Below are 27,230 nucleotides of genomic sequence, written 5' to 3'. Positions count from 1 at the left end.
AGTTATTCGAACTAAGTCTGTTAGAGGTCATGTATGCGTTTCTTTTATTTAATGATGGACAAGGAACCAAAATGTATCTTATAATTTATAATGAGTAGAAAATTTGGGTCAGATGGATTACACAGAGGTTGTGTGTGGACACTGTGTCTTCGGATTGCATGGGATGCTGAATCGAAGTTGCACTAGGATTTTGTCTGTACTTGTTCGAGGAGACTGACTAGAGGAAAGAGTTGTTATGGAAGTGAAATGATATTGGTGCTGAGGTTTATATGTATAGACGTATTATTGAGGTATTGAGATTATGTGAAGTTGATGATTATTCGAGTTTTGTGGACAAGAGGTAAGGTAAATGAGGTATTATTGAAGTTAAGTGATGATTATTGGAGTTTTGGTGGATAAGAGGTAAAGTAAGTGAGGAGCATATTTTTTTTTTTTTTGTTGGTCCATATGGAACAAGGAGGATGAAGATGGCAGACTAGAACACTCAAGTAGAAGGAAGATTGTCTACACACACACACTTTGTCAAATCACTAAGCAGTATATACTTTTTTTTTAGAGAGGAAGCATTTGCATATCTTGGTACACTGACAGTTGTTCAGCAACAGTACATTTTGATCTGGCTTGGCAAACATTGGTCTTGACATGATGACTATGACATTGACTAACTATTATTGACTGTTATACATTGCTGCCACTACTACTTGGTACACATGATGAACATCAAATCTTGGACAGAGTTACATTTACACAGTTAACACTATTCAATTACACAGTAGCACTTAATGAGGATGAAAGATGAGTGGATGTGTTTTGTGTGTTTTCCTTTCCTAATCCTACCCACCTATCTCCTAAATATTATTTTATTTGTTGGTAGTGGCTTGCACTGACACCCATAAATATTATAGGTTAACTGTTATTGTGTACTGTAATAGTTAATGTGACAATTAACTGATATCATTTGTGTGTTTATTATGATTTGTATGTTTAGTGTAAGAGCATTGATTATATTTTGTTAAAGAAATTGTATGTGCATTCAAACTATTGTTCATGACTGAACTGTCTCAGTAGTTATGGTGAATAGTATGGACTGTTACTTGCACTTTTTCTACATGATTGGTGCCACAAGGACATGTTTAATTTCTGCTGATGAACTGTGTGATCAGTGATTGTAAAAAAAAATTATGGACTGTTACTTGTACCTTTTCTACAATATTGGTGCCACTAGGACATGTTTAATTTCTGCTTATAAACTCTGATGAACAGTGTGATCAGTGACAGTGTATTTTATTGAACTGCTTCTGCTGAGAAATGTGACTTGTTGCTGTGTGTACCTGCTCAACATTGCTGGGTACCACTGATGGACTGTTTCTACTGAAAAGATGTCACCTGTTGCTGTGTGTACCTGCTCAACATTGCTGGGTGCCACTGATGGACTGCTTCTACTGAAAAGATGTCACCTGTTGATGTCTGCACCTGCTCAACATTGCTGGTGCCACTAATGGACTGCTTCTACTGAAATGGTGTTACTTGTTGGTGTCTGCACCTATTCAACAGTACTGGGTGCCACTGATGGACTGTTTCTATTGAAAAAATGTTACTTGTGGTATTTGCACCTGTTGACCATTGCTGGGTGCTACTGCTGGAACTGTCAACTGCTTATTCTTGGGCTATGGAAAGCGTTTATGTGAATATTTGTATAAACTGATTTATTGTGTATTACTGTTTGTGGAAAGTTATGAGACTCTTACCTGCACATATTCGTCATTGCTGACGCTATTGATTGAACTGTTTAACCACATAATACTTGTATAAACTGTTATGTAAAGTCACATGTATGAAAGAATTTGTATTGCTTACTGTATTCTATATAATAGGTTATTGAAAGGTCAGTGCACAGCCAAAATTTTATCTAGTTATATGATATTTACGTATTAATATTATCTTTTATTTTTGTCTGTATTTTTTTGACGAATTTGGTGGTATTTTCACCACCAATGCTGGCAAAAATACCATCAAATTCTAGCCGTGGAGGAAGGGCATATGAAAGGTGGCTACACTGAGCCACAGCGCCAGAGATCGCTAGAGAGCATTGTTCCGCCGCCTCCACGGGCTGTCATTATTGAGATGTGCTAGAGGTCACTGCTTGGGGAGAGCTCGTAGTAGTCAGTTGGTGTTCAGATGTGCTAGTAGGGAGTGCTTGCTGAGATGTGATACTGAAAGGTTCTTGTTCAGATGTGGTAATAGCGAGGCGGTGTGGAGATATATTGTAATTATGAGAGTGATTTTGGTCAATATATGAAGGTAACGAAACTTGATTTATTTTTCATTATTTCCATGTTTTAAATAATGTGTCATTACAGGTTCAGTCAACAAAGCATCTGGCTTGGGTTCTTGGATTAGAGTGTAATTGTGGTTCTCTTGAGTAATTATGGTATTTGTATTTTCTTTAATTAATTCAGTATAATGTTATTTAAAAATTGTTGTGTTGTTGAAGAAGAACCGTGCCAGATGCGTACGTTGAGTCACACTCCCACACACAGAACAGTTACTCTTGTGCTTGTTGTTGCGTTGGTTTTATAGTTGCTGGGGGCTTAATTAATTAACTGTGTTAATGAAAATTTCCATTTCATTCTTTGTTATTGTTCTAAGCAGTCAGATTGCGTAACAATAACAGTCAGGGCCAACCGTTACGAGACTTCGTAATCGGACAGACAGCTACTAAAGCAAAAAAAAAAAAATTAAAATTATTTGCATTAATATTTTTATTAAGCCCCCATGCAACTTGCTCTATGTGATTTTCGCCTATCTTAATGTGACATGCAGGGACTGATTATAATTGTTTTCGGTTTTTGAGGGTTGTCATTTAGACCAAATTCAGAGCTTCTTTGTGCAAGTCTATCAGAAAATATTACTGTGACGTCAGCATATATTTTCCGTTTAAGAGTACTCCCATCTCCACTTCATCAAGAGCTTCCTTAAAGATGTGTTCTGAATAGATGTTGAAAATCAGTGGGGATAATATACAACCCTGCCTTACACCTCGTAGAATGTCTATGTCTTCTGTATTGTCTCTGTCCAGCCTCACAGAAGCCGACTGGTTCCAATATAGGTTCACAATTATACGTTGGTCTTTATCATCCAAACCATTGCTTCTTAAAATATCAAGCATCTTCCGGTGTTTTACTCTATCGAAAGCCTTCTGATAATTAATAAAGCATGCATAAATGTCGCAATTCATGTCTTTGCACCTTTGAAATAGTACCTGGATTCTAAATAATGCTTCGAGCGTGCCAAATGCATTTCTGAAACCAAACTGTGAAGAAGAAATTTATTCTTCACAGATCTTGTAAATTCTTTGGTGAATGACCCTCAGGAAGATCTTTAGCAGGTGACTCATGAGGCTGATGGTCCTGTATTCACCACAAGTCTTAGCTCCGAGCTTTTTTGACAATGTTATAAATTCGGATTTAAGCCACTCCCGTGGAATGTTACCAGAGTCGTAGATGTCATTGAATATCGCAGTCAACCATTTTAAATTATCCTCACAGAGCTGCTTGAGAATTTCGGCACTCACATTGTCGGGACCAGGTGATTTACCATCTTTCATTCCATTTACCGCAGCTTGTACTTCTTCCAGCAGAATTCTAGGTCCTGTTTCGCAACATATTTGAGGAAGTTCTGGCCGGTTGTCATAAAAGAGTTGTTCTACGTATGTTTTCCATGTTTCTTTAAGCTCAGCTTGTCCAACTATTATTTTCCCTTCATTATTCGCCAACCTGTTTCCTGTCCTTTTTGTGTAATTTCCTGTCATTTCCCTGACTTTTTTTTATGAATATTGAAACTATCATGCTTCAGTTGTAATTTCTCTGTTTCATTGCACTGATCCTGTATTTCTCTTTCTTTAGCTTCTCGTATCCGTTTCCTGATCTCCTTGTTGATATTCTTGTATTCATGAGGATTACTTTTCACTTTCCTCCTTCTGCCAATCATTTTAAGTATCTCTTCACTCACCCATGACTTCTTTTTGGTGACATTGGATTTTGGGTGTTCTTCTTCAAATGATTCCACTATAGCATTTACCTTTTTAATTTTCTCTTCGGTGCACAAGTTACCTGACAGAGTATTTAGTTCATTATTAAGATGGACTCCTGCATTTTCTCTTATGGATGATTCTTTCAGTTTGGGGATATCATACATTTTGACTTTTTACTTTTGAACTCCATTCTGATTTTAAAGACACCAACTAGGGGAACGTGGTCTGAGCACCTGGATAGGCTGTCATTGAGAGATAGCTTTTTCTATATCCTTGATTTATCAAGACACAATTTGATTTTATTCTGAATCCGCTGGGGACTTCTAGGTGTAGAGACGTCTGGGTGGTAGTGTGAAGAATGTGCTAGTTACTACGAATTTCCACTCTCCTACAAATTCACTGAGTAGTACGCCCCTCTCATTCCTTTCACCAAGTCCATAGTGACCTATAATGTAGCCTTCGGATCCCCTTCCTATTTTGGCATTAAAATCTCCCATAATTATTGTAAGATCTTTCTTCGATACTTGTTGCAAAACAACTGAGATTTGGGAATAAAATTCTGCAACTTCTTCATCACTGTGGTCAGTTCTTGCAGCGTAGACCTGAATAATCTTCACTTGTGCGGGTAGAGCACTTATTTGGAGTAATATCACTCTGTCTGAAACAGGTACACAATTAGTGACACATTCTGCGATTGCTTTCGATACTATAAATCCTACTCCAGACTTATACTGTGCATTAGATGTTCCTGAGTAGTAAATTCTGTGTTCGTTGATGTTACAAGAACCTGAACCTGGCCATCGCATTTCAATAATGCCCATGATCTTAATGCTCTTTCTTTCCATTTCTTGGATTGCAATGTTGGTTTTTCCACCTGTCAGCCATCGTCTTCACATTCCATGTACTTATCTTTATACTATCGTTCAATGATAATTTATGTGACAGCGTTGCTCAAAACTGCCTCCACACCCCCTTCCCACGAGATCCGACTGGGGGACTTAAAAAAAAACCGGAAAATTTGGTTTTGAACACAGCCATGATGTGTAACTAGAGAAATCCACAGGGTCTTTAATGTGGTGGTTTCTCGTTGCCTTCCACATTCTGATGCCGTTGACCAATCTGGTTCTTGCGCCTTCAGGGACGAGTTCTCATCCCGAGGACAACAGCATGCCCTATCCTTTACCCGCTCGTCCGCCCTCCAAGGAGGCCGTTGGCACTTGGAAGCAGGGAACAACTTACACCGGTGGTCACTCGGTCTTGGACGCATTTTTACGTCATGCCCGGTTCACGGTAGACTCGTGCCAAAGAAAAATCAAGGCCCTGTTCGCGCTACACGTTCGCTGAGCTCTGCCTTATTTCTTAAGGTTTAGGGCATAAATCGATTAAATTATTTCCTAGGAATAGCCCCGTCATTCATTTGTTGCAATTCAGCAAAGCAATCAAGAAACTAATCAAGTGAATGAGCCTGGAAATAAAATCATTACAATTTAAATAGCCATTACTGTCGCAAATAGAGTGATGTTAGATTCCGTCTCAGTAATCACGCTCTTCATGAAAAATTAAGTACATAGCAGCAGGGCGTCTGCAATGTTGTTTGACATGTCGTGGCTACACAACTCATTCTGTCGAGAAATTTTATTGTTTATGCAAACAAACTTCAAGATCTTCTGATAAAGCGAGCTGTTCACTCTTAATTATCGTGTATGGTGTTTTGGTTGGCAGGGGAGCCAACACCGTGTTACTAGAAGGAGGCCGAAAGGCACGCGTTTTAGCTCACGCAGGCTGGCTTGAGGTCTGGAACAGGACAAGGAAATTAGAATTTAGAAAAACGGACGTAGACGGTGGAATACTCAACTTTAATCCGTTAATGGTGAACGTCGGTCTTGACGGTACATGGTTCAATATCAATAGTAACTGATAATGGCGCCTTGCTAGGTCGTAGCAAATGACGTAGCTGCAGGCTATGTTAAACTATCGTCTCGGCAAATGAGAGCGTATTTTGTCAGTGAACCATCGCTAGCAAAGTCGGTTGTTCAACTGGACGAGCGCTAGGAAGTCTCTCTAGACCTGCCGTGTGGCGGCGCTTCGTCTGCAATCACTGATAGTGGCGACACGCGGGTCCGACGTATACTAACGGACCGCGGCCGATTTAAAGGCTACCACCTAGCAAGTGTGGTGTCTGGCGGTGACACCACATATAGGATACTGAGGGATGTGTGTGTTTCATGCATTTTGTGACCTGTGTACCGGTTTTGTCTCGTAAAATGCGTGAAATAAACCAGACTCTCAATATCAAAGAGCAAACCACGATCTACTTGAAGAGTTGGAAATTTAAGGAACCAGTAAATTTGGAAAGCGGAAAGACTCAATACTACAGTCACGACACTATCTGTAGATGCACTGCTGCTAAATAAATGTTTTCCACTGTTTCTAACTCGTCGACAACAGATTTTCCACTGTTTGCAACATCGTAAACAACAACTTGTTTAATGTATATTACACCGCCGTGCACTAGACTCAAGATGGCGACCAAAATAAATCACGTCTCGACATCACTATTGCTGCTGATAATATTTACGAAGAAGCCGTTAGAAAGTAACAAATACCACCACCATCTATACATTAGTAGTGGTAAAAAAACCTTTGTTTTGATCGTCGTCTTGATGTTAGTGCACATTGGCTTCGTATATAATGAACAACGTGTTGTTAATGTACTTTGCTAGACTGTAAACATTTGACAACAAAAATTCAACGATCCATATTGATGGCCATTTTTGAACAGAACTGATAATTATTTACATTTAACAACAGACTAGTAAATGAACTAAACGTTCCCTCAAATACATTATACTTCTTTCTCCGCAAGCAGTCTGCAAAGCACGCTGATATTAAACGATACTACAGAAAATTCTATGTGTTTTTGTATTGCTGCATTTACGTGATGACGGTGAAGTTGGAGGAATAAAAACAACTTAAGTAAGAATTGTGACTGGTAACGGTCTCTACAAAATCTGTTTACAAATTAAAGTTGGTTACTTACTTAGATCGGATCGCTGGATCCCTCAATACTCCACCTGAAACAGAGATACAAACAATTAATGAAATTTGGAAGTAAGAAATTATTTTTTCGAAAGGCTTTGAAGTGTGCACTCTACCCCTTCGTTAGAAAACTACTTATGTAATGAACACTACTATACTTTTCTGGGTGAACATAGAACAAACTGCATGTCAACTTGTCAGTACCTAATTGATTTGTTGACATCTATCATTCTCCACTTTTGCGGACCCCGTAGGCCGTCGTATAACTTCGATGTTTTCAGACAGTTCCCAGCAAGCTGAAAGATGGCAAATTCGTATGTCGAGTATTTGGGAGGCGAGTCGCCTAGTAGTCAATAGAAGACCTTGGTTGGAACCGAGGGATTGCAACTATTTTTAATTTAAATCTGCAATAACGCTGCCACTGACACAGATCAGAAGTTAAAAGTGTACTTGCGTGTGTGTGTCTGTGTGGGCAGCACGTCTCACTCTTGTCGAGTATGATAATGGTAATAATACGTATAAGGAAAGGTCAGTTGCATAAGCTGCAAGTACAAAATACAAATGACTTAATGGGGCGAGTAAATTTTAGTATGTTATTTGTTCGCTAACTCCACAAGTCAAGATGCAATTTATGGCTTTGAAACACTACTGTTATGCATTAGAGTATTTCATGACTAAGCAGCGGCTGAAGATTATTGCAAAACCTGTAGTCAGTGTCTGCTAGACAACCCATCTGTGCTCTCAACCGTTCATTTATGTATAACGAAGAAATCTCCAACAAAAAGTCTCACGGGAGAAATGACTTTCTGTCTTCTCTTGAAGCTTATGGAAACTTCACTCACTCGAAAGGTGTGTTTACGTTCCACCACCCAATTTGTTTATTCAGTATAGCCAGTCGAGTGATTCTGTCACTTTGGTTGCAACCACCGTCAATGTCTACCATCTACAACAATGTTTCCTGTCCGCAGCTCGTGGTCGTGCGGTAGCGTTCTCGCTTCCCACGCCCGGGTTCCCGGGTTCGATTCCCGGCGGGATCAGGGATTTTCTCTGCCTCGTGATGACTGAGGGTTGTGTGATGTCCTTAGGTTAGTTAGGTTCAAGTAGTTCTAAGTTCTAGGGGACTGATGACCATAGATGTTAAGTCCCATAGTGCTCAGAGCCATTTGAACCATTTGAACAATGTTTCCTCCAGCAGTACGTCACAGAAAATATCCATTTCACCAAAACCTTTTTCCGAGCTCAAGGGACTTTGACATGAGTGCAGGCCTTAGAGGCGTACGGGTCTACGGACGACAACGCCAGTCCTCGCTTTCAAAAACAAGATCAAGGATATCGGTGTTTTATCAACCGAGCGGTTGGTATTTGGCGAGATGCATCGTCGCCAAAGTTCCATGTGCCCTCCTTTTAAGACAAAACTTCAAAGGAATATCAGCAGTGATGTTGGAGACCTATTACTGTCTCGGATGGAGGTAGGCTTTGGTAATGGCTACTTTACCAGCAGAAAGTTAGAGGAACTACAAGACAGAAACCGTGGAGGACAATACGAACTACTCCGCACCTTTTTTTTTTTTTTTTTTTTTTTTTTTTTTACAAAGGCAACATACTCAATGAACACTTTTTATCGCGTTTTATGACTGATGAGCGATGAACAGAGCGCTTTTGGTGTTATTGGTCAATCTATTCTTAGGATACACAAATACAATAATTATGGCAGCCATTTTGCAGCGCAAATCCACGAGAAGCGTGGTAGTGTCATAAATTACGAGGGCAGAAATTTCTGAGCATCTATTGTAGTTCATTCCAAGGGTCTCACCGATGCAACTGATTGCTGCTATTACCTTCAGAGAATGGTTCCTGTAACTTCTGATAAGTTCTACACTCAGTTTGTTTTCTGTTCTTTCTGAAGCATAGCAAACTGTTGTTGCCAGGTGTTAAATGAAACCGATTTAGCATGCTACGGACGTTACAGTATATTCCAAAGATATGTGATGAAGTCACAGCTTTTGAACAAACTAGTTCATAAAATGTTTTTTTCTACCATGTTACTGTAAAAGGATTTTATTAAAAATGAACGTTTGTGACAGTGAAGCTATTGTTCCGAGCTCAGATAAGGCAAGAAGGCCTCATACCAGCAGACCACATCCATAAAATTTAACAGTTCAGAGAAATGATAGGGTAAATATTCATCTTTTTAGCTAGGCATCCAACAACTCCACCATACGCTCACTTGAGTGTCACATCAGGTATCGTGACTATATAAAACCTTGCTCCACTGCTCCAGAGATTAACAATGGCGATGTTTGCACGACTGCAAGCTAGTTACTTATGTGTTGCGTTTATTATCTTGACGACTTTTTATAGAAATGGCGTGGAACAAGTCAGTTTACACGCTCGGCAACCATGGTTTCTCTATTTCTACAAGTTGGCCATTTACAAGTAACTAAATAGCAAGCTGGCTTAAATTAAATGAAAAGGATTAGTTTTTAATGCTACGCATGTAAATAGCTATACGTTTATCTTTAAGAATTATTTGTTTGTGGCTGCACATGCTACCTGTTTTTGATAAAAATATCACCTATGGAAGAGTAGGAACTGTCCAGAAGAAGATTGTAGACTAGATTTAAATTTGCTTAGATACACGTGAGGCTTTTCATGTTATTGGGTAAGGAGCACAGCTATCTGCGGCAACGTATCGATCTTCTTGCTGATTCAAAAAATGGTTCAAATGGCTCTGAGCACTATGGGACTCAACTGCTGAGGTCATTAGTCCCCTAGAACTTAGAACTAGTTAAACCTAACTAACCTAAGGACATCACAAACATCCATGCCCGAGGCAGGATTCGAACCTGCGACCGTAGCGGTCTTGCGGTTCCAGACTGCAGCGCCTTTAACCGCACGGCCACTTCGGCCGGCCTTCTTGCTGAGCCACTGACAACTTCAGTAATGCGCGATAAACATTGCTTCGCTGCAAATTGTATGAAAATGCTGTGAAAGGACGAGGCCATTTTGATGCATTTTTAATAACTTCTCTCACGTCTTGACCATAATTATATTTTTCCAACAACCTTACTTGTTTCGACTATCCATCATTTTCAATGGGAGTGTTATATCAGTCATATAAAGTTGTTCATTAGATACACAGCATCACGTCAACATTCTCGATCACTTGCATCTGTTGTACTTGTCTCGTGATCGAGATGTAGACGTGATACAATGTATCTAATGATCCATTTTATATGACTGATATAACACTGCCTTGGAAAATGACGGAAAGTCGAAACACGTAAATAAAAGTGTGGTCAAGACGTAAGAAAAGTAATTAAAAATATCGATTTTTTTCTTCTAGTGTTGTAGCTACGGGCTTTTGAAATTGTGAAGGATTATCTATGAACAGTTACATTAGAGACTATACATATTGTGAATGATTGGTTGAAATGGTTAACTCCTTGAAGAGGCGACTATAATTTTGAGTGAATACCACATAGAAAATGAAGCACTACACGAAGCGCCCAAGAAGCTAATATAGGCAAACGTATTAAAATACAGAGATACGTAAACAGGCAGAATACGACACTGCTGTCGGCAACGCCTATATAAGACAACAAGTGTCTGGCGCAGTTGTTAGATCGGTTACTGATGCTACAATGGCAGGTTATCAAGATTTAAGTCAGTTTGAACGAAGTGTTACAGTCGGCGCACGAGCGATGGGACACAGCATCTCCGAGGTAGCGATGAAGTGGGGATTTTTCCTTACAACCATTTCACGAGCGTACCATGAATATCAAGAATCCGGTATAACATCAAATCTCCGTCAAAAGATCCTGGAGCAACGGGACCAACGACGACTGAAGAGAATCGTTCAACGGGACAGAAGTGCAGCCCTTCCGCAAATTTCTGCAGATTTCAATGCTGAGCCATCAGCAAATGTCAGCTTGCGAACCATTCAACGAAATATCATCGACATGGGCTTTCGGAGCCGAAGGCCCACTCGTGTACCCTTGATGACTGCGCGACACAAAGCTTTACGCCTCGCCTGTGCCTTTCCAAACCGACATTGGAATGTTGATGACTGTAAACTTGTTGCCTGGTCGGACGAGTCTCGCTTCAAAATCTATCGAGCGGATGGACGTGTACGGGTTTGGACACAATCTCATGAATCCATAGACCCTGCATGTCTGCAGGGGACTGTTCAAGTTGGTGGAGGCTCTGTAATGGTGTAGGACGTGCTCAGGTGGAGGGATATGGAGCCCCTGATACATCTAGATACGACTCTGACAGGTGACACGTAAGCATCGTGTCTGATCACCCGTATCTGTTTGTGTCCATTGTGCATTCCGGCAAATCCAGAAGGCAATGCGACACCCCACACGTACAGAATTGCTACAGAGTAGCTCCAGGACAACTTCCGCTGGCCACCAGATTTACCCAGACGTGAACATTATTGAGCATATCTAGAATGCCTTGCAACGTGCTATTCAGAAGAGATTCCCACCCCATCGTACTCTTACGGATTTATGGACAGCCCTGTAGGATTCATGGTGTCCATTATAATTATCCGGGCTGTTATGCCGTGGTCGGTTGATGAATTCTGTGTCGATTTCCAACGTTTCGTCTCCAACTGCGGGAGACATCTTCAAGGGGGTCCGTAGCTCGATGGAAGGTCCAACACACCCACTGGCTCGCTACTGACTGCCGCTAAATTCCGTGTCCGCGCGCTCACGTGTTTTGAAAACGTCAGTGCAATTGGCCGCTGTCCGTCGCCGTCGATCGCAGTTGCCATCACCCAGTAGTGGACGGGTGGTACACATCTTCTTTAACACCGGCATCCATATACCGTTTAATTTCACTCCCTCCTCCTTTCGGTTGAAATTATTTGGGTGTTTAGCGATTTCGATTACCTCCCTGTAGAGCCTTTTGTAATATCCGCTTGTGGCCGCTAGTACTTGCGTCTCCTCGAAACGAATATTGTGGTTCCCTGGCTGGAAAGCATGCTCCGCAACAGCTGATCGTTCCGTTTCTCCTATAATTTCCCTTGTGCTCTTCCAAACGTTTAGAAACAGTTCTTTTAGTGGTACCCACATAAACATCACCACAGCTGCATGGGATCGTATATACTCCAGCTTTTTCCAATGGTTTGCGAGCGTCCTTGGCAGGCTTAAGGTATTCCTGTATCTTCCTGGTGGGCTTGTAAATTATGGTAATATTCCGCTTCGTCAAGATCCTCCCTATTCTTTCCGTTACATTTTTAACAAACGGCAGGAAAACCTTAGATTTTGCAGTAGCCTGTACGTCAGTATGATTTCTGTGTGGCTGCCTCAACTCACGTTTTATTTCGCCGGACGATTATCCGTTCTTCATTAGTGCATTGTGGAGATGTTCCATCTAAGCGTCGAGCAACTCAGGTTCACAAATATTTCTAGCTCTGCCCGCTTCTGTTGTGGGTGGTGGTTCGAATCCCGGTGCAAATAACGGTCCGTGTGCGTGGGTTTGCGGTATACCGAGTGGCCCAAACTACCATTTTCGTTTCTAAAAACAAGCACATCGAGGAAATGTAATTTGCCGTCTGCCTCCTCCTCCATTGTAAACTGAATTCTCGAGTTTAAGCTGTTTAGATGTTCGTGGAACCGGCTTAGTTCCTCCCTACCATGTCTCCACAGCACAAACGTGTCATCCACGTATCGGAACCATACATTTGGTTTTTTGCTGGCAGTACCTAAGGCCTGTTCTTCGAATTTCTCCATAAAGAAGTTTGCAATTACGGGACTTAGGGGGCTTCCCATAGCCACGCCATCCGTTTGCTCATAAAACTGTTCATTCCAATTGAAGTATGTGGTCGTCAAACAACACGTAATTTATGTTGTCCATAGTTTTCGTAAACCGCTTGAAGCACGTTCTGGGACGCCTGCTTTAAGAATAACGCTGCCGATTTCCTTCCCTAGTGCGAACTTATGATCCGTATGTTACGATCTCACAGGCGATTAGTCATTGCATCTTCATCTTCCTTCACCCACATGCGATTCGTTGGCAATTCTCCGCCCTGTACGCTGTTGAAAGCTCTCAATGATTCACTATTATAATAATGACGTTAACACTCAAGAATTTTACGGAATAACAGGCATTAAACATGCCAATTTATCAAGCAAGCCGTTTAGTACCACCGGATACAACAGTCTCAAACGCATGACCTAAAGTCGCACAGAAAAGTTTCTTCATCGTGCTGTACGGAGCCTTTTGGTCACTGGAAAATTACCCTTAGTTCCACGCCGAGGTTGCATCTTTTGCAGCGATAATTATCTTCGCCACCTTCTCCACTTAGAAGGCAGTGACGAATTAAAACCCAGGACTGTATGTGGAACACGATTTGTAATCACTTTAATGCTGTTGAATATAATGGGGGTGCTATTAAACGCTTTGCCCATGAACTTTCGAACACGCAGCAATAAACAGCGAGCTGCATGTGGTAAATGAGCTATGCGAAGGCGAAGGGAATAGAGCGTTCTACGTATTTAATGTTAACAAGAAATCTAAGATGAAAGGAGATGTTTGTGACAGAAATGTATTGTCAGTTACACAAAACACATACATTTCAATACATCACTTCCGCCGAATGCAAATGCTTTACGAAACCCAGTTTGCTTATTATAGGATGACCCAGAAACTGGAATTGTTCTTAAAGCTCTTACTTTTACAGTAATAGATAGAATTATTTGTTAGCGTTGAAATGGTAGTAAATAGGAATCTCTGCTTTTTGAGTAAGTAATGTGATGTTCAGTACTTGTCATAAGGAATGACAAGAATGATTTGAAAAGAGTTCCAAAAAAAAAAAAAAAAAAGGCAGTACTATGTAGAATTCTGTTTCTCGTTACGAACCGTGGATACAGCCTGAATGTCAGTGACGTAATATTTTTAACAGCGCAGTGGCATTCGTTGTGATCAGAGCTAAAAAGCATTTTGCTGACTGGTCAACACGCTTAGTACACAGAGTTTGTCCAAATAAGTGTGACGTGTGCAACTGTAGTACGGAGCAAAGATAAAACAGTCTTAAGTGATCTTAGCGTCGGTCATCAATAGACTGTTAGTTGTGTTGTAAAAGAGAATGCTTGTTTTACAATGCAGTTGTGCTCTGCGAAAACTACGGTTCGATCGATTTGGTACAGTACATAAATAACGTAGTACTATCGGTAGTACTGATAGTGAAAAAAACATAAATGAATGTGTGAGAGAGAAACTGGGAACCGACGACTTTACCTTGCCTTTTTTTATTTGTTTGTTTTGGACATAATTAGAACCGCACATCGGTGAGCGTTGGTCCATTGTGCATTATGTATCTTTACAAAACATAAATTGCATATTATAAGTAATAGAAATTAGTTGATCTTATAACTTCCGCGGTTTTATCTAACCAAAGTAATTACTTTTGATGCAAGCACAGTTTATGTGCACAAGTATAAAAAAAAAATCTCTGCTACCATCATTTCCTTTGTACACAATAGAACATTCTTCGTCATGAACAAAAGCAAGAGTTTCCTGTTATTATTATATAAACTCGACGAAGTCTTGAAGCGATGTTTAATATGTTTTTGTTTGCGTTTTTTTTTTTTAAAAATTCCTTTCTTGAATTTTTTTTAAAGTACTTCCAGTCTCGTGATGATGTCTTCCTTTCTTAACCTATTCCTTGCCTCTCTGTAATACACCCCTCCCCTCCACCCTAACGTAATTTAGATATTGTAATCTATTTTTACCCCTATAATTTTTTCCTTCTCCTGCTTATTCCTCGTTGTTTTAGCTCGTATCCCATATCCAATTCCTGTTTCTAGGAGCAGTTCCCCGCAGACGTCATTCTGCCCTATTCTTCATGACACATTTGTTTCCATTTCTCACTTATCAATGGCCAAACTTTAGTTGGACAACATTTCGAAAGCTACCAGAATATTTTTTTTCAGTTTCTCAATGATCCTTATTTTACTATTCCCAAGGCGCATAGCTTCAGAAAATTCTTTCACGATTTCGTTTCTTACCTGAGTGGAGTTCTTTCGCTCGCTTTCTAGTATACTTCATTACTAGTGCGTTGCTTACTTTTACTGTAAACTCTTACACGTAGTTACATTACGTATTCTTTTACTACGGCTACCTTTCTTTCGTTTAGAAGGATTTGTTAACATTGCTATGTCTTTCGTTTCCATCTGAACTCGCAGGGAAATATCATATTGGATTGCACTATTTGTAGATATAATGACAGGTTAGGTTTTATAGTGGTTCTACATAACGAACTTAAACCGCACGAAGTATATATGCCAGTTGTCATACATCAAAATTAATTCCGAATTCACAGGTAGCTTTATAGATGCACCGCCCCATTCTTCCTGAAATGGGTTAGAGATGTTCGACTGATCGCATCATGAAGACTTATGTTCATTTAAACAATTATATCTTGTCTGGATTTTTCTCCTTTATCATTCCACTAAGCATAATATGTTTTAGCGATCATGCTGTTTTTTTAAGCACGTCATGCATAATCGAACAATAAAGAATATACAGTTGAGGCTGAGTTATTAATTTGTTTCATACATCAACAATATGGCTGGGGCACCACATTATAGATTTGGTAGTTGAGTTTATTTGCTTGACGCATGTACGGTCCTGTGAAGAGGTATATGCACGCTGTGTCCGTCCTCTTTGAGTTGTGAGCTTTCGTAGTACAGTTCAAGGTCTGCATGCCTCCCACGCCGCAAATGCAGCCAGCGGAAAAGAAGCCTTAGCTGACACGACTGTGTAAAGTAGCAGCCGTATCAGCTAAGTGCGTACGTATCTGGTACTATGCGTCGGTGGTCAGCATGAAACAATGCATAATAAGAACGAAACTGGAAGGAAGATTAAAGGTGGGGAAGGAAACTGGCTATTATTATTATTTTAAAGTGAAGTGACAGCAGATATGATCGGATGTCTGATTTCAACTCGTATGCGTTCAAACCATTGGCAGATACGTAAACAATTTGAGTGATAATTGCCCATGACTGAGAGAATGGTCACTAGTGTACATTAGTGTTGTTCATGTTTAATGTTGTTACCAAGGCTGGTAGCGTATGTTAGGGACGAGAACAGAGTAAGACGTTGAGTGATCTCTATGAAGAACACAGACAAGCTGCGTAATCACGTGAAAGCGTTATCAGCACCTGGCAGTGCTTGGAAGGGGGCCTCATTGCGGGTCTCCATTTGGTCGGCAGTGTTCATATTCGTGTCCATATTGCACGTGACGGTGGCGCAGTGATGGACTGTAGGGGTCGTGAGAGCAGGCGCACTCGTTGTGCAGGCTCCGGTCCACCACATATGACCACCACAAGGGACGATCGCCGTATTATGCACCCAGCACATCCTAATTAGTTTGTGTTGTGTACATAGTTCAGTGTAGTCAGCGCGTACACAACTTTCCCACTAGAGCGCGCCCCGCTAAGCACAACAGCGCAGGCGCAGCGCTCGTCCGTCTCCGCACTACGAGATGGCGCTGCCTTAGAGACGGACCAAATTCTGCTTCCGCCGATCCGCGTATTAATATGTAACGCAGCCAATGAGATTGCTACTAACGTACAACCTTTTCTCCTCGCGGATCACACTCGCGCAGTGACACATGAACGCGCGAGTGTACAGACCTCCGATTAGTCAGTCTGCATCTGTCTGCACCAGTCTGTACCAGTCTGCATTAGTCTGTACCAGCCTGTACGAGTTCTACATTTGTCTGTACCAGTCTATAGTCAGGTTTCAGTCTGCGCCTAATAAGATTACCATATTCTTGTACATAGACATTAAGGTAACTGTATAGACACTTTTGCCAAGTATCAGAGATATATGTGAGAATAAGATTTACGTACCAATACCAAAGGAACTTCAGATTGTCAATTGTAAATAGCATCCAGAACCAAGTTAAGTAATTTTTATGCTTGTTATTATTTTAATAAATGTGTGTGAAAATTAATCAAGTTCTGTTTAAAGTTGGTCACTGTGAATCTGCTACTCTAAGCATGCGAGTGGCATTTCTATCGTCTGACCTAACTGCAGAAGATAAACACGCCACGATAAGACCACGAGACATATTGCTGACACTAGCCTACTTCGTTAGATCGACAAATCAAATAATCTGATGGTGTGTGTGCTGAAGGTCTTACAGTACGCTCACCACAGTTTGTATCTGTGCCTGCCATCCGAGTGTCATCCCTCATCATTGGTCAGAGACTGGCAGCAGCCGAACTACAGAATTACCGTCCCTTGCTTAAGCTGCCGTTAACACTACAGAACACGCGTGTCTTCGGATTAGCACCGTGACTGGGAAGCATGTACTGAGCCGTGCGCGGCTCGTGTTCATGCCGCTTCTTGCTTGACGGCTTCTCTTTACGGAACTGCCACCTCGTTTCTTATTCAATTTACTGGTGTCACTAAGTTGCTGGCTTGTCTGTCCGTGAGTGGCAGCATCAGCGCCTATCGATAAGAGCACTGTCGTATTATCTTTGAAGAGACCGCTAGTATTTCCGGATCGTCGTGTGTAGGGGGGTCAGTGGGGACAACCCGCCAGTGAGGTCTGGGCAGACAGTACTCGCCGACCGCTTGCGACACAAATGAACTGTCCGACGGAAGGAGCCTGGAGCGGGAACGATCGCTGGTTGGTCGTTCGGTCGGTCGTCTCGTCGGGCGACGTGTATTTGGTCGCCGACTGCTTCGGCGAAATGGCTCTTAGCACTATGGGACTCAACTGCTGTGGTTATCAGTCCCCTAGAACTTAGAACTACTTAAACCTAACTAACCTAAGGACATCACACACATCCATGCCCGAGGCAGGATTCGAACCTGCGACCGTAGCAGTCCCACGGTTCCGGACTGCGCGCCTAGAACCGCGAGACCACCGCGGCCGGCGACTGCTTCGGGTTCTCTGTGTGTGTCGACTTGTCATTCGTCCTGGTTGTTCCACAGTGACTGCTTTTACGATCTTGTGGAAGTGTTTTCGTGGAACTGTGTCTAGCTTGTGTACTTTCGACTGAGCAGTTATGTTAATGCTGTCTGTGTACTGGAGAAGGCAGTCGGTCGGTTGGGGCAGTGCAGCGAGGAAGTCTCCGCGGCGAGGGCATTAGTGTAGTGTTCCGCAGTGTGTTTTCCCTCGCCGTGTTGATGCTGTCCGAACCGCACGTAGTTTGACAGCCTTTGGTGTTGTTCATATTTTTGAGTGGTTATTGTGCCTTGGCTGCTTCTAGACGCCAATTTTGAAGACGTAGTGCTGCTGGTATCTTCGTCCTCGGCCGATATTTTCCGTTGTCGTGCCGTTGGTAGGCGCAGCGGAATTGATTAGGTTGTTGGTGGGTCCTTAAACCGTCCCTGGGTCGGGTTGCCATCTGATTACTTAATCTTTTTCTTGGCTGCCTATCTCACCTAACTTTACGTTACAGCTACCTCCTCAGGCCGACCCTTGGAACACTTCTGAGCACCAATGTTCTGTTGTTTTTAGATTGTGATTTTTGCCTCAACTACGGTGCGAGGCCTTCAGCCGCCTATTAATTTAGTTTATTTTAATTTTAAAATAAGACCTTCAGCCATCTTAAGTTAAAACTTTGAAGATTCTTGTTTGAACTAAATTTTTTTAAAAGAAAAAAGGGGAATTTTGCTCTATTGCAAATCCTTCTTATCCAGGCCTTAGCCCGTGAGTTGTTCTATGTTCAGTATGTGGCCTTCAGTCGACCTTTTATGTCAAATATTTTTAGTTATGCCTTCATCCGCCGCGCGGGATTAGCCGAGCGGTCTGGGGCACTGCAGTCATGGACTGTGCGGCTGGTCCCGTCGGAGGTTCGAGTCCTCCCTCGGGCATGGGTGTGTGTGTTTATCCTTAGGATAATTTAGGTTAAGTAGAGTGTAAGCTTAGGGACTGATGACCTTAGCAGTTAAGTCCCATAATTTCACACACATTTGAACATGTTTTGCCTTCAGCCGCGTGTATTCCTTAAAAGAATTGTAATAACTTGTGTTCGGGCTGTCAGTCATATTTAAGGGCATGTGTGATTAAGTGTTTGTAGGAAAATAAGGTTTGTGTGTTTTGTGCAACTGGCAGTAACTGATTTTGGCCCCTTTCCACAACCATAACCTGCGAACCCAGGTTTCATGTACTGCTGATGAACGGCGTTCTGCAGTGCCCCGGATGACCATCGTCGGCGGCCGAGCGGTTCTCGGCGCTACAGTCTGGAACCGCGCGACCGCTACGGTCGCAGGTTCGAATCCTGCCTCGGGCAGGGATGTGTGTGATGTCCTTAGGTTAGTTAGGTTTAAGTAGTGCTAAGTTCTAGGGTACTGATGACCTCAGAAGTTAAGTCCCACAGTGCTCAGAGCCATCGTCGGCGAGTATGGCGGCAACCTAGGGAGAGGCCCCATTCCTCCATTATTTCGGAGAGACACAGCAATGTTACTCTGACGTCACAGCGTGGGGAGCCGTCGGCTATGACTTTAGCTGAGTTCTCGTAGTGACTGACGGAACTTTTGCAGCACAAAAGTACATCACGTACATCGTGCGTCACTTTGTGTTACCTCTCATGCTGCAGCATCGTATTTTTCAACAGGATAACGCTCGTCCACACATGGCACATGTCTCTATACACTGTCTGCGCGATGTTTAGCAAACCTTGTTACTAGGAAGATGGCAAGATTTATCCGTGATAGAACATATGTGGGACCACCACAGACCTCAACTCTGTCCCACTGTCAGTATCCAGTATATCACGGACCAGGCACAACATTTGTGGGCCGTCTCTCCTCAGGAAAGGAACCAACATCTGCATGACACCCTTTCCAACCGAAATGGTGCTTGCATCACGGTCAGAAGGAGAGCACTGTCATACCGTTAAGTACGCCGATACTACAAAGTACTTTGCCAATCTGACTTGATTTTCTGACAAGGGAACCTCCCCATCGCACCCCCCTCAGATTTAGTTATAAGTTGGCACAGTGGTTAGGCCTTGAAAAACTGAACACAGATCAATTGAGAAAACGGGAAGAAGTTGTGTGGAACTGTGAAAAAATAAGCAAAATATACAAACTGAGTAGTTCATGGGAAGATAGGCAACATCAAGGACACTGGGACCGCAGGAGCGCCGTAGTCTCGTGGTAACGTGAGCAGCTGCGGAACGAAAGGTCCTTGGTTCATATCTTCCATCGGGTGAAAACTTTAATTTTTTATTTTCAGTTTATGTGACAAACTCTTATGTTTTCATCACTTTTTTGGGAGTGATTATCACATCCACAAGAAAACCTAAATCGGGCAAGGTAGAAGAATCTTTTTACCCATTCGCCAAATGTACAAGTTAGGTGGGTCGACAACATATTCCTGTCATGTGACGCACATGCCGTCACCAGTGTCGTATAGAATATATCAGATGTGTTTTCCTGTGGAGGAATCGGTTGACCTATGACCTTGCGATCAAATGTTTTCGGTTCCGATTGGAGATGCACGTCCTTTCGTCTACTAATCGCACGGTTTTGCGATGCGGTCGCAAAACACAGACACAGACACTAAACTTATTACAGTGAACAGAGACGTCAATGAACGAACGGACAGATAATAACTATGCAAAAATAAAGAAAGTAAAATTTTCACTCGTGGGAAGACTTGAACCAAGGACCTCCCCTTCTGCAGCTGCTCACGCTACCACGTTACCACGAGACCACGGCGCTCCTGAGCTCACGTTCTCCTTGATGTTGCCTATGTGGCCCATGGACTACTCAGTTTGTATATTTTGCTTATTTTTTCACAGTTCCACCCAACTTCTTCCTGTTTTCTCAATCGATCTGTGTTCAGTTTATCAAGGCCTATCCACTGTGCCAAGTTATAGCTAAATCTGAGGGGGGTGCGATGGGGAGGTTCCCTTGTGAGCTCTGAAATAACATACTCTCTCAACTCAAGAAGTTTACTTTCATTTCCTTCTCCCCTTTTTTCGTGCTTTACTTTTTCTGTCAAGCACTATACTTTGGTTTTAAATAATTTAGAGAAACCACTAAGAACCCACATCCGGAAGGTAGGACGGGAATTTTAGGACCGCAGCTCCCGAACTCCCGTTCAGCGTCTTTAGCCACTGCAGCAACTTGCTTGATGTCGTCAGTGGAGCGAAATGCGACGCTACGTGCTACTTATTCGATGAGCAATCTTCAGTGTTATTGCCACAGCGGCGACTGTTCACACGAGATGCTGCCTCTGAATATCCGTGTGATGTCATTCAATTCTTTGGGTTTAACGACTTCCAACGAGCATAAGAAGGCCAAGGCGAAGACGAATCATTAGAACGGTATTCGCAGATGTATTTAATGTCGCACTAGCGAGGCTCATTATAATGATGAAGAGACAATGAGCTTTGTTAGGAGAAACAACGTCGCCGTTATCCTGTAGTTTATTAAACGAATAACTGATTGATAAAACCTGCTGTAACTGTAAAATGTACATGCACATTTGTGAGCGGAATTTAACGAGGGAGAAATTGATGCCATAAGTTCTCCTTGTATTCTGTGCTGCCTGTAATCGTATCGATATATATCTATGCGAATTGCACACAGGATGAAGATGAATGTTCCGTGGATGGTGTTTTCTGACTGCATGACTGTAACTGCGAGCGTAGCATCGCATGTAACGCCATCTTTATTCGGCTACCTCATTTTGAGGATTCAAAACCTCAATTAGTAAAAACAGAACCTTTATAGGATCACTTTGTTGTTCATCCGTCTGTGTGTGTGTGTGTGTGTGTGTGTGTGTGTGTGTGTGTGTGTGTCTGTCTGTCTGTCTGTCTGTCCGTCTGACTCTTCAAAAACCTTTTTCTTAGGAACGGGTTAACGAATCAATTCGAAATTTCTGCTACATATTAAGAACTACGGCCCCTTGGCGATGTAAGAAAATGTCGCTTCTAAGTCAATTCAGTGAAAAGATGCCGCCATTTAAAACGTATAGGCAGCTTCCCGTCGAAGTAGAATCATGAAATATGGCAATAAGAAAGGCTATACAGTACAAGTGAAGGAAAAGAATCAGAAAATTGTGAATCTGTAATTATATCAGACGAAAAAATAATTTTTCAGTCATTTGTTATCCAACTCCAATCTTGAAATTAAAACATTCTCGGATATCTTCGAAGCCGTGGGACCGATATTTTGCCAGTATCAATGTCGATAACAGGCAAAAATCGTGGATGAATTGTCCGCACATATAATTAACTTTGTACGGAACCCACGTTGCTCTAGTTCCCCTCGCACCTGGAAATTTTTTTAAACACTGAACGTCATCGCAGAACTTTCATTTTCTTGGTCATCCAATGATCCTATAATACGTACTACTACAGTTAATTTTGTTGAATAATTACATACAGTTATTTGTATTGGTTGGGGGATTGATATCGTGACTCGTTGATATTGTAGTCGTAGGACACTACGTTCCTGCAATGTCTGAAGCGCAGAATTTCATTTTCCTGCACATTTGAAGCAAATTGTCGATCTGATGCACCACTCTGAAACATTATCAAAATGTGATGGATTAATTTATGCAGGCTTTCCCATTAGTACATCATTATGAATAACTGCATTATCTGGAAAAAGTTTGATGTTACAGTTTAATTGTCTGCTAGGTCATTAACACTTCCCTGAGACACGAGTAAAATTATTTCTACATACGTCGAGGAATCTCCTTCTAAAACAAACGCTGGAGCGCTACTGAGTCAAATGCTCTTCGGAAGTCAAGAAATTCTGCATTATCCTGATTGTCTTGATCCATGACTTTCAGCTTGTCATGCAATGCAACACCTGGATATCATGTTCAAGCCCTGTTTATTTACGTCAGTCGCACACTCACAAGGGGAGGCCGCCAATTGTGAAATTCAGATTCGATTCATACTGCGTATAATAAAAGCTCATGACCAGAAGTGTAATGTGGCAAAGCACCAAGATGCACTTCTCAGCCGTTGTCGAGAAAATCGACAATTAAAAGAAACCGTTGCGGTGAAATACTCTCTACGATTAATAGTTTTCTACAGCGTCGTGGCACAGCGGTAAGCGCTCGGGTTTGTAATCCGAAGGTCGCCGGATCGAATCTCGCGCCATGCAACTTTCTTTTTTTTTAGTATTTGTTTTTTGTATTTCAAATGTGTATATATGTACACACACACACACACACACACAACACACACACACACACACACACACACACACACACACACACACACACACACACACACACACACACACATATATATATATATATATATATGTATATATATATATATATATGTGTGTGTGTGTGTGTGTGTGTATACATATACACACATTTGAAATACAAAAACCAAACACTAAAAAAAAAAAGTTGCATGGCGCGAGATTCGATCTGGCGACCTTCGGATTACAAACCCGAGCGCTTACCGCTGTACCACGACGCTGTAGAAAACTATTAATCGTAGAGATTATTTCACCGCAACGGTTTCTTTTAACTGTCGATTTTCTCGACAACGGCTGAGAAGTGCATCTTGGTGCTTTGCCACATTACACTTCTGGCCATGAGCTTTTATTATGCGCAGTATATATATATATATATATATATATATATATATATATATATATATATATATATATATATATATCCCGGCAATCAGTTGCAACAATTATGCATATAATAAGTTGTAGTAAGTCGTTTGTCGTGGAAAAACTGGCGACTTCGAACATCATTATGTTTTCTGCAAACAAAGTTATATTTCACAAACGTTATTAATTGTCTTCATAATGTTAACCACGTATAGTTAACGGAAGACGTAGAAACGATATTCCGAAACGAATACGTATAGCGTAAGTCAAACGTTCGAATTAGAATAGAGACCCCACGAACACAAATTCGCTGTGGCAGGTATGAAATATAAACTCCGTTACTCGCTCGTTACACTTGACAGATGTTGAATGGGCCGAAACGAGCCGCCGCATAACAGCGTAGTTGCCTGCTAACTTCGAAAGAAGGTAGATGCGGTCCCTAGCGCAACTTATAACATCGTCGAAAATCAGTGCGGACGGGAGAGCTTTGGTACACCCTGTTAAAAAAACGGAAAAATGGAGGCGGTACAATTGGAGAGCGATCCGCCTTCACCAACATGCATAAGCAATTCATTAATACTTAATATATATTTGAATTACAAAAAACTAATAATAAAAAATAATTGCGTGGTGCGAGATTCGATCCGGCGACCTTCGGATTGCGAACCCGAGCGCTTACCGGTGCGCCACGACGCTGTAGAAAACCATTAATCGTAGAGAGTATTTCACCGCAACGGTTTCTTTTAACTGTCGATTTTCTCGACAACGGCTGAGAAGTGCATCTTGGTGCTTTGCCACATTACACCTCTGGCCATGAGCTTTTATTATACGCAGTATGAATCGAATCTGAATTTCACAATTGGCGGCCTCCCCTTGTCAGGCGTGAATGTTAGGAATAACTGTAGCGAATGTTAGGAATAACTCTACCTAGCTTTGCTGTCTAGTCGAGATCCCAGTAGAGGTTATCGTACTCATACTTATCGAAAAATAAATTGTGGATTATGTACTGCATCATGTGAATGATTGCGATGAACATTTGTGAGGTCCTGAATGAGCATGGGAGGAAAGGAAGAGAGTTCACTGGAACTCTGCTTGGGGGACATAGGCTTCTCATCTCGAATAAAACCAACGACGGTGCCAGTTTAATGTCCTCAGCCTCTGAACGGATTACCGTAGAGTGTCACATGCCCTCGACTTCATGAGGGGCTGCGGAGAGGTTTACAATTATCATAGGACAGCGTTACAGGATTTGGCCACAGAAATTTTGCGCCGTCACCTCCTCTCACCATGCTGGTCAGATTATGGCTATCATGAATGGTCATCCCGGCTGACCATTGGTGCGGTAATGAGCGTCAGCATTCCCATCTGCTGCACTTCGACAAAAATTAAAAAAAAAAACGCAAAAAAGGATTTGGCACGAGGATTGTAGAAGTCATTCTGTTGTATTTTACGTTAAAATTAACAGCAAATTTAGTGAACTGAACAACGGGCGAAGACGTCACTACACATATAGGACCGTATTCAATCAATCATCTTACATCAGGGGAGTGATATGTCAGAGTGAACCAACAACAAATCACATGTTTGGAGATATTCAGCAATGAAGTTCAACAACAGAAAAAAATCTGTGTGAATACTGGGGATACTAAATGACATTCAACAGTCTCCTGACGTAAGTTCAATGTTATTTATTTGATTTTCAAACAAATCACACACTTTATAGCTCCCAGAAAATATGAAAATTGAACAACACTCAATCTCATCACAGATGTTATACCCAAACAACAGTCATGTATTCCTCCATCACTGGAACCTCCAACACTGAGTATCACGTGACAAATAATTGTAAAATTCATAATTCATGGTGAGGCCTTTCTTTCTTGCATTTTTTTTTTTGGGGGGGGGGGGTTGGTATACCTGAGATACAGAGCAATGTTGTTAAATTCAGCTGGTGGATCCCTTACTTGCTTATTTAAACCCACATCATAGTATTTCACTTCATCATTGTGTGTTGTTCATCCAATCTGTTCGTCCATAGATTTTTTCTTGTTTTTTAAAGCTTATGTTACGTTGAAGAGCTTAAGAAATTAGGTCCTTTATTTGCACTAAAACGAAGTTTTGGTTTTTAATTTGAATATTTTGATTATTTATAATTTTCGTATGGATGGCATGCGTTAGTTACATTTCAACTTGTTCTCAAAATGGTCGAAGTTATTCCAAATGGGAAGATAACTGAGGCCTGGTTTACAAAATCTTTAGCATATGAGACCTACCAAAGTGAACCAGCTGCATTCCTGACGTTCTTGATGTTCTCGATATTCGACGGCTGTGATAATCAGGAACGTACCACTATGGATTGGTGCGTACATTTTACTACAAAGTTCTCACTTCACTTGCTATATGGCATCACAGCTCACCCTCATAAAGTTAGTTTCTCTCTCGCGTGTCCCCTTAACTTCATACAATTGCACACAACTAGACAACGTTTTACGCATATTTGACCCACGTTTATTTAGTTTTGGGTACAAGACGTACGTCCGCTACCTGAATGAAAAATTTCGCACACTGTCTAACATTTAGTTTACCACGTGAATGTTTGCGATAGTGAATACTAGTTGCCTTGCCAAACTCAAAACTTGTATTTGGTTCATTTTGGCGTAAAAGCTTCTAATGCTCCACGATCCGCCTTACCATGTATATGAGGAAGATTTTCTCTGATTTTACCGTCGTGAGAACTTCGTGAAATGTGTAGGGAGGGAAGCGATATTTTCTCAGACTCTTGATGGCACGTAATCTTTCGAAATTTTAACAGTGAACATCTCTCTTGTAGCGTGTGTTAGTGGCGTTGGGTGAGTATGTCCGTGACGCTCCCGTGGTCGCTAAAACTCGTGACGAAACACACAGCTCTTATTTGGATCTCCTCTTTTAATCTTAGCTGGTAAGGCTCCCACACAGATAAGCAGTTGTCAATAATCGATTTTGTGAGCTACTTTTTTCGTGGGCGAATTACTTTTCTGTAGAATTCTTCCACTGTATTTCAGCTTGGCGTCCGATTCTCCTACCGTAAGATTTACGTGGCCGTTCAATCCATACTCCTGATTCCGAACGGTTGGTAGTGTTCCCAGAGATTGTTCACCAAAGATCTTATCGAACAATTGTGAGTCTAGCAATTTATGCACAGTATACAGGACATTTCACTAACAACTTAAGCGTCGTGTTCGGCGTTGAGTGGTAAGCAGGTACCTCCATATACGGAAAAAAAACACAAAAAATGACAAAAAAAAAAAGAAACGCGCAGTATGCCTCTCGTTTCTTGGACTCCAGTATGTGGTGTATCGGCTTGAGATGAACTGGACGTGTTAGTAGTGGCCTTGAAAAGGAATTGGAGAAAATCGAAATACTGAATTGTACAACTGGTGTGACAGTAGCACCTGTGCAACACAATACAATGCAACTACGCAATTTATAATATTTACACTCTATCCTCTTTCCGACTTCAGCATCTCAGTCAATGCAGAGGGACGCTGAATCAGTTTCTCAAGACAGAAAACAGGAATTTGCGGTACACAAAAGGGAAACAAAACAT

General features: G+C 41.6%; 1 protein-coding gene and 1 long non-coding RNA gene across 2 annotated transcripts in view; both read right to left on the bottom strand.

Annotated features, from left to right (window-relative positions):
• LOC126204287 (uncharacterized) overlaps positions 1 to 4,197 on the bottom strand; it is a 223,278-nt gene extending 219,081 nt beyond the window's left edge. Inside the window, exon 1 of the mRNA XM_049938674.1 lies at positions 4,012 to 4,197. Within this exon, the coding sequence (XP_049794631.1) occupies positions 4,012 to 4,197 (186 nt within the window). The remainder of the gene's footprint in view (positions 1 to 4,011) is intronic.
• LOC126203139 (uncharacterized) overlaps positions 1 to 27,230 on the bottom strand; it is a 693,770-nt gene that overhangs the window by 141,218 nt on the left and 525,322 nt on the right. The window contains exon 5 of the long non-coding RNA XR_007540226.1: positions 7,074 to 7,107. This is a non-coding gene — a long non-coding RNA (uncharacterized LOC126203139). The remainder of the gene's footprint in view (positions 1 to 7,073; positions 7,108 to 27,230) is intronic.

Source organism: Schistocerca nitens, chromosome 9, assembly GCF_023898315.1.
Source record: "Schistocerca nitens isolate TAMUIC-IGC-003100 chromosome 9, iqSchNite1.1, whole genome shotgun sequence".
Classification (NCBI taxonomy): domain Eukaryota; kingdom Metazoa; phylum Arthropoda; class Insecta; order Orthoptera; family Acrididae; genus Schistocerca; species Schistocerca nitens.
The sequence above is the reverse complement of the archived record's forward strand: the minus strand, read 5'-3'. Positions and strand labels throughout refer to the sequence as shown.